The sequence below is a fragment of the Triplophysa dalaica genome, chromosome 4 (genome assembly GCF_015846415.1).
Source record: "Triplophysa dalaica isolate WHDGS20190420 chromosome 4, ASM1584641v1, whole genome shotgun sequence".
Lineage (NCBI taxonomy): Eukaryota > Metazoa > Chordata > Actinopteri > Cypriniformes > Nemacheilidae > Triplophysa > Triplophysa dalaica.
The window spans coordinates 8,344,064-8,356,207 of record NC_079545.1 but is presented as its reverse complement, the minus strand read 5'-3'; the positions used below and the strand labels follow the sequence as shown (position 1 = coordinate 8,356,207).

General features: G+C 36.7%; 1 protein-coding gene across 1 annotated transcript in view; it reads right to left on the bottom strand.

Annotated features, from left to right (window-relative positions):
- The window catches only part of nol6 (nucleolar protein 6 (RNA-associated)), a 32,281-nt gene extending 21,435 nt beyond the window's left edge, over positions 1-10,846 (bottom strand). The window contains exons 1-8 of the mRNA XM_056746897.1: positions 10,710-10,846; positions 8,703-8,924; positions 8,420-8,536; positions 8,113-8,289; positions 7,641-7,809; positions 3,287-3,421; positions 3,043-3,206; positions 2,779-2,899 (exon numbers count right to left, since the gene is read on the bottom strand). Of these exons, the coding sequence (XP_056602875.1) occupies positions 2,779-2,899; positions 3,043-3,206; positions 3,287-3,421; positions 7,641-7,809; positions 8,113-8,289; positions 8,420-8,536; positions 8,703-8,924; positions 10,710-10,760 (1,156 nt within the window). The 5' untranslated portion in view covers positions 10,761-10,846. The remainder of the gene's footprint in view (positions 1-2,778; positions 2,900-3,042; positions 3,207-3,286; positions 3,422-7,640; positions 7,810-8,112; positions 8,290-8,419; positions 8,537-8,702; positions 8,925-10,709) is intronic.
- Positions 10,847-12,144: the final 1,298 nt, after the last annotated feature.

Here is a 12,144-nt window from a genome sequence, read left to right as displayed (position 1 = left end):
ATGTGCTAACATGGATGCAGCTATGAAGCCGCCGGGTTTGCTTCAGGGAATATAAAATTTTAAGAAGCTTCCCAATAGAATCATCGACAAGACTAAGGTTGTTTGCACCTTGTGCAATGCGGAATTGGTTTAAAAAAAACACTTTCTCTAAACAGGTAGTGGTCTAGCTTTAGTTGAAACCAGTAACTTTGTATTGAGATCTAATGTATTATGGCTCCTGTATGACAGGTCGCTTGTTGCTCCCTCACTCTTTGTAAGTCGCTTTGGATAAAAGCGTCTGCTAAATGACTAAATGTAAATGTACTGTAGGATAGGGGTGTGCGATATGACGATATTAGATCGCGAACGATTAAAATGACTGCACGATCCACTTTTTCGGGAAAATCGTTAAATCGTCATATATAGTGCTGTTCTATAGAATTCGTCAACATACTTGCGATAGATTGCGCCATGTAAACAAGCTCGTATACGTTGCTTGTGAATTCAGTAAGATTAAGTGACGCGGTCAGTGAAGATGGAGGGAAACACGGAGGACTTGGTCCCTAAAAAAAATTCTACATCAGTAATATTGAAATGGTTTGGGTTTTCTCCAACTGACACGGCCCAAACAACAGTTATTTGCAAATGTGGCAATGATAAGATTCGAGCGTCGTAAGGGAACACAACGAACCTTTTTAACCACCTCAAAATAAAAGGGACTGAAAGAGTATGCCGACAGTCAAATTATAGAGGGATCCCACGCGAGTAAATCAGGTACAACCAAGCATACGGAAACTAAAAGGCCTAAACAACGACTTTACCGAAAGAACCGTTTGAGAAAAAAAACACGTATCCGTATGACAGAACAAGCAAGCGCTGGAAAGATGTCACTGACGCGGTCGCATTTTACCTGGCCAAAGACATGATTCCCATAAAGACTGTGGAAAATGAGGGCTTTAAAAAACTGCTCAAAGTCGTAGATCCACGTTACGAAATACCCAGCCAAAAATATTTATCCTCCACGCCCATTCCACAGCTTTACTCCGAGTGCCGCAACAAGATGAAAAACAAAATTCAATATGTAAAGTTTTTTGCTAACAGCTGATTTATGGTCTTGCACTTGCATTAAATATTAACTTGATTAAAATATTCTTCAAAATATAAATGGTAAAGAGTATATTTTTATATGGGGACTTAGTTTGGATGTATTGAAGCCCCTTTAATTTGCAAAATAGTCTTAAAACCAACTTGAAGAAGAACCGCGATAAAATCGTGATCTATCTGGAAAAAATCGTGATTTGAATTTTTTTTCTAGATCGCCCACCCCTACTGTAGGAGCTCTTCCAGTCTCAAGTACCACCTAAACGCAAATCATCCCTTAGCTAATGCGGAAGTAAACACAAGTTCATCTTATTGAACATAATTTAATTTTCATCACCAATTATCATAGTAGAACAGCTTTCTCAAGCAGTTTGTGATGCATTTTGGAAACAGGAGATGAGCCCCTGGTCTAATGCGCCACCTGGCTTGAGAAACCCGTTCTCAAAGACTTACTTTTAGTCATTATTTGGGTAGCACACATATTCTGAATGCCTTCGGCAGAATTCAAATGAGCCATTTTAATCTAGATTAATCTAGATTAATCTTGGAATTAATCTAGATTAATCTAGATTAAAAAAATTAATCTATGCCCACCACTAATATATACATACATATATACATATAAACATATATATACATATACACATATATATACATATATATATATACATACATACATATATATATATATATATATGATAATGAAAATAATAAATAAATATCTATTCTACTGTAAAAACATAACTTGATATTAAGGGTATTCTCTCACTACTCAATCTGAACTGCGCCCGAGCACGTTTGAGCCCCCAAAGCCTGGTTCATTTGACTAGTGTGATCGCTCCGTATCGCGCCGGGCATGGTTCGTTTAGCGGTCCCTGGCTCGCTTGGAAGAGGTGGGCCAGAGCAGTGAAATTGGGCACGGGGGCGGTACATATGCAGTGTGAGTGCAAATCGTGTCGGAGCGCAGAACTGAAAGCATGACGTAAATTATGCGACTGTTTAAATTCTTCCGCAAGATTCAACTGTCACCGTAAAAAAACTCATAAACCGCGCACTAACACTTGCAGGCGTGTGTCATCGTAGGCAATACTACTCCAGGTTTGTCAAACATAATCCAACGTGTGTAACTGTAGGCTTTACCATAATACGTACGAGAGAGTGGTTTAAAAGCATAAAGATCCGTTTACTCTCGTATCGCTCTCGTATGACAATGACATCATTTAAGAAGATCGGTCTGTGCAGCGCACTCATGAAGTTAAACACCTCAAATAAACCGCAAACTGAACATTGCGATGGATTCTGTTGTGCTGAGAGGGATCAGTTTGTTTACGTTTGCTTAGAAGTAGAGATGCACCGATTGCAATTTTCTTTGCCGATTTCTGATTTTATCATAAGTGAAACCTGCCGAAACCTTCGAATCGGCAAGACATGAGACTCACCGGCCGGTCATGACCGATCATGCGAAAACCGCCGATTCCGGTTTCTGACCTTTTAATCGGTGCACCTCTACTTCGAAGCAGTCACATCGTAATGATGAAAGCGTGCCCAGGTGTGGATGGTAAAGAGCAATGTGAGCGCAGGTCAGCGGGGGAGTGGGGACATGGCACTCAGGCATAGTTGAGAGCAATCGGGATAAGTGAGAGTACATCCTAACATACTGGACCCTGACAAAATGTGATGTGATATGATCTTCCTTACCCAAGAAGTGCAGAACATTCCTGAACAGCTGGTAGGCATTCATGCTTTTGCCAACTTTGTGCGTGGACAGAAGATAAGCCAATAACATGGAAGCATGGAACCCACAGAAACATCCTGCACCCTGTTGAGACATTAACCGTTGTTAAAAACAATTCATTGTGAAATTGTGTATTTCAGATTATTATGCTCCTCGACAAACAATTCATATTTTATATTAAAAGACTATACGATTATACCTTAATTAAGGAACAAGATTCTGTTTACCTGGTCCAGTCCTCTCTGTCTCAGCCAAACTTTGAGAAGGGCCACAACATCTCTAAATGCAGGACACTGTGTGCTATTAGCTGAAAGGAACTGTAAGTGTGAGAGAGGGAGGTGATCTCCAAGAATCGTGCTGTTATAATGGGGTGTAGGAGGCTCACTGCGTTCTGCATTAGAAAAACAATATGACATTTTTGTAACATGAAATAATCTCATTAAAAGAGACATATTTGAAATTCTTGATTACCTTGTTGATTATTGGCAACACCAGTAAACCACTCTGTCCTGACGTTGTTCTTCTGAGGATGAAAGCGACTGGGTTTGAGGAAGTTTGGAGGGGGCACAGCATGAACCCGCAATGTAACACCGCTGCTGTCTTTACCTGAGGATCATATGCAGACACACTTGGGTTACTTGACAAATTTTGGACAAACTGCTCTTCTATTTAAACATCTTCAACAATATCCCCTTTCACAAATGACTTGAATGACTTGTGTAAATACACCATTGTGGTGTTCGGCATTCCATCTTTTTGTTGGTAAAACAGCATTCACAAAGAAGTCCCAAAATACCAGTAATGTGATGTAAAGGTGCATCTAAAAAAAAAATGAATATTATGGCAAGTTATTTTTTGTGATTTCATGCAAAAAAAAATCAAACTCAAATATTCTAGACTCATAGCACACGAAGTGAAATTTCAACAATTTAATTTCTAACTGATGGTTTTGACCTAAAGCTTAGGAAAACATTCTAATCTCAAAGAATTTGAATATACATTTTTTATCTTAAATTGATTGAGAATAAATGCGGGGTAACTCATGGGGCTAGTTCAGTGCACATGTTTTGTAAATATCACAGCAAATTATTATTAATAATATTTTTACCTAAAGTATTGTTGATTTAAATTACTTTGTTTGTGTAGTGCATTTAAACCCAATTCCAATTTGACTTCAGTCTGTAAGTACTTTGAGTTACCCTACATCAATGTGTTAATGTAAAAACGAATGTAGATGTAAATTATTTATAATTTTTGCGGTGCAATTGTAGAATAATGTTTATATGTAAACGTTTTCCAAATAAAAAATTATTAAAAGCATGCGTGTCGTCTGTTAACATTAGAATGCATAATGGTCAAACAAAGAAGCTGTCACCTTGCAAATAGATAAACTTACCCATTGCTTGTAATTAAATTGATTATTGCAGTTTTAATGTTTTACTTTTAATAGTGAATTTTAATTGTCATAAATTATCTGAGAAGTAGCCTAAAATCTCATCAGTTTTGTACACCAAAGCACCCGTTAACCTTGTAATTTCAAACAATTGAAGGTTCATATAATTAGGCAGGAAGAGAGAATTCTTTATTAACCTTTTTAACCTCTGCAACCATTTGTGATATCAAAACAATTTTGAATTGCTTCTAAAAGTAGACAAACTGTGCTTATGAGGATATATATTTGTCATTATTCCTTTTCAGTTATCAAAAGGGTAAAGCGTACAACTTGCGCACACGAGTTGTGACCTGTGGTGAGATTTGACCATAGCAACCACTCCATATGGATAAATGACAAGTTTTGCGTGGAAGCAAGGGTAAACTCAGATTTCTGGCACACGACCGTTTGATAAATGAGGGCCATTGTGTTTGTTAACAGCAGGAGTTCGTCATCATGATTCAATAATCACTATATGAATCCAATAATTATCTTAATAACTGTGGCTGTTTTGTTGACTCTGTAGTCTGGACACTGTGCAGTGTTTATTTGGGGGATTTAAGGGGTTTAATGTGTCATGTGAAATTAAGAATAATTTAACAGTAAGAAACTGTAAATTAATTTTACGGCATGACACTCTAAAAAAAAGAGTACAATCCTGGCAACTGCAGCTGTCTGTAGTTTACTGTTAACTCTTTCACCGCCATTGACGTGTTATCTTGTCATTAAAAAAAAACGCTTCCCCGCCAAAGACGAGTTATTACAGCAATCAGTGTTTGTACTGTTGTACAGCAGGTGGCACTATTACACACCTTTGGGAAAAAGTACAGAATCCCAGAACCTAGAACGGATATGTTTTAGCGGTTTTTAATGATTGAGTGTAATCTGGGCGGAAGACAAAAACGTTAATTATCTCAGCTGTTTAATTAAAATGATGCATTTTTGAAGAGACCTACCCACATCTACAGAGTGATGAAAAACTAACAAATGAAGATAGAAGAATCAGGTTTCTTTTGTTTAAAAGCTGAGACTCTGTTCTTTCATTTGACATATTGTTTGTTCATATATTCCTTACAGAAAATTTAATGTGAGCCATTAAAGTTGGGTGAAAATGTTAAAACATTTTTTACAGAAAATTTACTGTGAGCCATGTAAATTGGGTGAAAATGTTAAAAACGCTGGCGTAGGCTGGCAACTTTTTTTTAAAGAGGCTAGCGGCGAATGAGTTAAATTACAAAGAAATGAAGGGGAAAACAGCAAAATGCTGTAAAACATAAGAGTCAGATTAACAACCAAAACAGGATAATTTCACTCAAATATTAGTGAAAGCTTGTTACACATAAGGGAAATTCATTCTGAAAACACTTTTCTGAATCCATACGTATGATTGGGGGTGTATCGAGCTCAGAAATACAACGTCATACGTCCAACTCGTTTTTTGACAAGTTGACCATATCAAGCATGAGAAGACAGCATATTTAACATTGTAAAGATGTATGAATCCATGAAACACTGTGGCATATAACCTTTGAAAATATTTGGAAAAAGACTTGGGTGAAATAAGTTCTCACACTGTGTAAAGTGCGTGTAGAATGGTTTGAGGAGAGGTTTTATAAAGAAGATTTAACTTTCAATTAGGGCTGAACGATTTTGAAGAATAATTAACTGCGATTGCGATTCTTTTTTTTAAGCACCTTATCTTCTGCATTATTTAATAAAGAAATCCATGTACGCGGATGTCTGAGTGTTTCCTTGCAACAGCGCCAGCACTCAGACGATCAGAGGTGGCGACTGAGGAAGGCTATAAACATGACGAAACGAAAACAAGTTTTTAAAAAGTAACGTTTATCCATAACTGGTTTATTGAAATTGTAAATTCTTGAAAAGATGTAATTAATCATTGTAATAATTTTGTAATGAAGAAGAATGCAAAAATGTAAGAAAAAATATATTTGCTCTCATTATTTCCATGCAGGGTATGCCATTTATGCCGTAAACATGTTATTTATGTTCATGTTAAGTATGTGCCCCAGTAGACCTTTGGGTCTAGCAAAGCACCTGGCAGCTGGTTCACGTAAAATGTTTTAAATTAATATTTGTTAATTTTAACAATTTGTTAATCCATCTGTAATATGACAAGTTTAAGCAGTGTCCATTGGATATCCATATTCAAGTCTTTAGGTTTCAAAAATACTTGTTCAGATATTTGCCTATAGCAGATTTTGTCAAAAAAGTAATCCCTGCGGCACCTGAGGATATATTAATGTGTTATGAAGCAAAATGAACAGTCCATGCAATAATGATTTAAAATCATCGGTAGGATTAATCGATACGTTAATGTATTGCTGTCCTTCCTTGTGAGATAAGAGAAAATCATCGCTTAATCTAACCCTTTTCTTGTTACAGTGGCCCTGAACCGCAAGATTAAAAAAATAAAAATAAAAAAAATAAATAAAAAAAATCGCACTGGGGAATGCTTTTTTAAATAGTGTTTTCGATCTGTCCTGAGGCGAAGTCTGACAATTCTCTTTTTCTCTCTCCGTCTTATTGTCTTACTCTTTCATTGAAACATTTTTTTTCACTGTTTCACTGTTACTTTTCCTCCAAGAGCAACACAAGTGAGAAAAAAATGGCTAGCTAGCTAACATTAGCATGTGATATCAACATCGGCCAACAGGTGTCACTATCAGTATGCATGAAATCCAATGCTTTACCGCTTTAAACCTTGAATGAAAAAATTACGTGAATAAATGTTATGGTTAATAAAGTCTATGGTTACATTTTATACAAAACCAAATACTATCATCATGCGATTATGAAAATTAATGAAAACATATGAAAATCTTGGAAAGAGAAACGTCCTGACCATCACTGTACACACGCATGCTGACTTAGGACTGACAGATGACCACACCAGTGGAGGCCAGAGTTTCTAAATTATGCTATATTGGTTTATTCCTTGCATAAAGCTTTCGAATGACATAAAAATTGCATGACTTTTACGATGGTTTCATGATAGTTAGTCCTTTTTGAAGCTTAAGAGTAACTTCTATGTTTCATACAGATTGTGGCTACCAGAATATAAAATGAATGGCCTGATAAACAATGATTGATTGATTAAATATTTATTTAAAAAAAGTATTGTCCGGACCTCTTTGTCCCCTTCAGAAGTGCCTGAAAGTTTGGAAAACGTGTGGGCCGATTGCGTGATGCTATGAAGTTGCCTGTATCAGCGTTTTAAATTTTCTAAATATGACCCCCACTAGTCACAAGAATGATATATTTTGATTCAAAATAAAAAAAAAATATGCTTCACCTGCAAACGTGTTTAAATCTAATAAATATTACTGTGGTATGCGTTTCCTGTAAATGCATTTATTATACCAATCATACCTTTGGGTTTGATCAATAGTATTGGTCGAAGACGATTGCCATGTAGACAAGAGAAGCGCAGTGAACCCACAGTCTTTGAAGACATGAGGTGCTGCACCAGACCAGCCAGATACAGCGCTCTCTTCTGAGGATACTTCTGGTTTATGGCATCCATCGGGTGTAAAATACTCTTCAAAAAATAAAATGCATTGCCATAAAACTCATTTTAAATTAGTTTCCAATTAATAAACAGATAAACTTCATTCATCTCAGGAATATTTATGAAGCCGCAGGCTAAACAGTACTCGTTTTATTTTAAATTCTTTTAAATTCATATCTGTTGCTCAATGAGTAGTAGTAAAATGCAATATTTCTGACAATATGTGCCCTCAACATCTACTGTCAGTTTCTATATGAAATGGTATTTGTGATTTATTTATTAATATGTTGCATACACAAAACAGGAACTTTAGAAGTGTAATAGTTAACTCACAGCTGGAATGGTGACTGCCAAATCCACAGAGACTTGGGGTTTGATACACGTGCCTAGGGGATAACTGCCCACCAGGTTGACTGATTCAGGAGGCTCCATGTGAAACTTTCCTTTTGCAACTTTTGGGATGAAGAGGAATGGGACTTCAACACCTGACAACCATGAAAGGTCTTCCAACTAGCAGAAGAGAATTACAGAATTTTTTGTAAGTTTTTGTATGAATAAGCATACAAATAAATAAGCATTTTACAATTCATTGCAGCCCCAGCCAGTGTCAGCTCCTGCAAATGCTCCACTAATGTCTAACCTCTACAACTTCAGATGTAGGCACACTATGCAAAAGTTGTGTGATCTGCTGCACAAAAGAATCCAGAAGGTTTTTCCTGTGCTCACTTAGGGCCACTTCCTTCAAGAGTTCATCCATCTGAACACATACAAATATGCAATGTGAAAAAATATTGTTATACAGTTATAATCATGCATTACTGAATCAACACGTTAACATGTAGATACAGCGTGTGCCATAATACAAATAAAGCTAAGAAATACAAATGTAGTAAAACGTGATAGATGGATTAGGACACAATTACCTGCATTTTTAACAAATTGCAGTGGAAAAGATTTTCAGCTTCCTTAAGTTGGTTGAATTCTTCCACTGTGGGGGCTTTATACAGCTCCTGTTTGGACATCTTGAGTGGCTGTAAGACTCCATTTTCTGAGACTTTGCTTTCTGCTTGACGTTTAGGCCCCTTGGTCATTTTCACACTCTTCTCCTCTTGCTCTTCAATTTGAGATGGATCTGGTGATTCCATCTGAGGGAAGAAATGCTAGGATGGTAATTATTCCTCAAAGTCTTCACCACCAAGTAAAGAACAAGTTTCTTTCGTACATGAAAAAGACAAAACCCCTAAATGTATTCCAAATGCAAAATACTGAAATACCCTCAAATTTGTAAATGGGGATTTCTGGAACACATCAAATGAATATGCAGAAAGAGCCTTTAATTAGGGCGATACTGTATGGCAAGTGCATTAGACAGAGCTACGTGTTTGTGTGAAGTTGGTTTGTTACCAAAGCTAAACAAGGTAGACACTGACCATGAAACGACTAAGAAAACAATATTTATATGCGGTGGAGATCCTAAGAACAATAAGAGTGGCTGCATTAGACAGAGCCGCGTGTTCGTGTGAATAGCCTTTGTCGTCATTGTGACCTATCTGACCTTTTAACTGAAAATAAGCCCATTGTTTCTCTTCAGTCATCCAACCAGTTTACTGTGCATCCCAAAGTCTAGGTTAAGTTCTAGGGGTGATCGTGCTTTTTCTAGACTTTGGAATGCATTGCCCCTTTCCATTAGAACAGCATCTTCACTTTCCATTTTTAAGTCTCTTCTGAAAACATACTTTTACTTGGCTTTCTGTAATTGATTTTGTGTATGTGCATGTTTGTGTATGTATGCTGTCATTTTTGTATTTATTTTAAATCGGTTAAAATTTTTGCAGCACATTGGCCAATCAAAGTAGTCTGTGCATCCCTGCAACGAGTGCACCATCTGAGAGAACAGTCAGCTTTTGTGGGCCGAGTTAGGAGAGAAGTGAACTAATCTGGTTGTCAGTCAGCATCAGTCAGAATTGCTTGCATTGGATGTTTTTTTTTTTCTTCAAATCATTTTGCAGAACTCTGTCAAATGCCGTGACAGCTCACATGAGCTTAAAGGGGAGATGTGGGAAGCTGGCGTTTGATAAGTCTGTGCTTTGCCAGATCCTGTGTGGAATAGATTTTAAATAAGTATATTTAAAATCGGACCAAAACATGTCCTTAGGAAAGACATTCGTGTCTGTTTTTTCCTATAATTCAGGCTGTGCATGTTCAAATGGCATGATGTTCTTTTAAACCTGAACCACTCTGGCACTCCGTTCACCTAATTAAAGTAACTGGAGTTTCATCACTGTGTAAGATTCAATGCAAATAAGAAAGGAAACAGGGTTTGGCATGGACAATAGGAGCAGAGTGCCATACACACACTGCCTATTGTTGATCTGGTATTAATCAGGAAATGTAATGGTTTTAATTATGTCTAATAAAATTAATAATAAAGCCTCGGAAAATAGTTGCCAATAACAACACAGGATTCATATATGGGCTCAAATGTACAGCATTTATGATGGTGACATAACTTCTGATTTGTTTTTAATTTAGATGCTGTCATCAGCACATACAACACAACGAGTTATGTCCAATAACTTGGACACTATGTTCAAAATCGACACTTAATTCAACGCTGATGGTTTATACCATAATTCACCCAAGTTGAAACCTAAGAAGTTAAAACAACGTCAGTATTTCAACGTTGTTTCAGTTTTCAAACTCAAAACAAAATCCAATGGTCATTCAACGTTGACGTATTCAACAGTGAATATACGTTAAAATGCCCGATGGGACAGTTACCTTAACCATACCATATCACTAGTAGTACTTTATATTTTAAAAGTATAATTAGGTTTCTGCTTTAAATGTTCAAAATGACTAGCTCAATTGGTTCATTTTAATGATACTATAGGCTATGTTATACAGTTCTAAAAACAACGGCAACATACCTTGTTGTCTTGAGCTTCTGGTAATACCGATTTCTTTCTCATTTTCTTCATTGTAACAAAATAACGGTAGGATTAACGATGAAATTCTTCTGCTCGTAAAGTTTGTTGCAAATGCTAAGGAAGGCAACACGTGGGAAACCCACTCAATCTTCTTCTTTTGATTTTAAATATCGGTTGGCAAACCTGCTTTCGACGCATTTCCGCCACCTACTGGGAAGGCGTGTGAAGACCAAGGAGGAGGTAAAGGAAAACCATAACTTAACTGTTAAGAATACTGTAATAAAACTATTAAATGCAAGTAGTGCAGACAGGTGTTGAAAATGTTCTGTCCAGCTTTAACAGCTTTAAACAGAAGTGCAAGTTAATATGCTCTGAGACTGTGCTTTATAAACATGTACTTCTCTTCACGGACATACTGAGCTCATCAAGAGTTAGAGAAGATGGTCCATTTACAGTCAGTGTGAAAAGACAAGCGTATTTATTGGATTTGTTAAATGTGTGGTGGATGCATAATTATATCTGCATTGTGTGTGTAAACAAAGCTTTTGCTTTTATGTATGCAGAATATTTAATGTCATTCCACAGCTCTAGACTTCATCCGTCCTTTTTTTATGAAGTCTGCAAAGTTTGAGACAAGAAACGAATGTGATTAAGTTGACCAATGACATCACCTGAGGGGCGGGACTTTCGCTTAGGAAGTCTCTTTAAGAATCCCCTGGTTGGGCCTGGGTTCTCCTGAGTTTTTTTTTCTCGATTGGAGTTTTGGGTTCCTCGCCACCGTTTGCATATTGTTTTGCACTATTTGTCTGGCCGGGGGGGCTGCTTTAGAATTTAGAAGTTAGACATAATTATTATTGCATATAAAAATTTCTAGTCCGTTTAATATTTGACCTGTGGTTCTCTCTCCTTTATCTCAAATGTGTGCTTTCACTGTGCGTGTGTGCGTCTATTTCAATGTGTATAAGTATGTATGCATATTGTGTGTGTGGAGCATTTGTATGTCTGTCTTTTGTTGTTTTCACCTTTTTATTGTTTTTACAGGTATATGCCTTTAGTTGTTTTTCTTGTATTCAATGTGTCTCATGTACAGCTGCTTTGTAACAATGAAAATTGTAAAAAGCGCTTTATAAATAAAGTTGAGTTGAGTTGAGTTAAAGAGGAGTCAATTCCTTTAATGGAATTCTCGATTCTCAACGCCTCGGAATCGAGGGATTGATTCTTTTTGCCCTAGCTTTACCCAATCGCTGTCTTAACAGAAGAAGTGACCTACAAACGTTTCACACAGAATCAATACTGCTAAACATTATTTAAATAAATATAAAAAAGATATAGCCTAGATGAGAATTGTAGCTTTTTGTACTTTTTTTAATGGATGTCAATGGAATCGAAGCTTCAGTACACTGAATATATCTCTTTTGTGAGGAAACAGCTATTC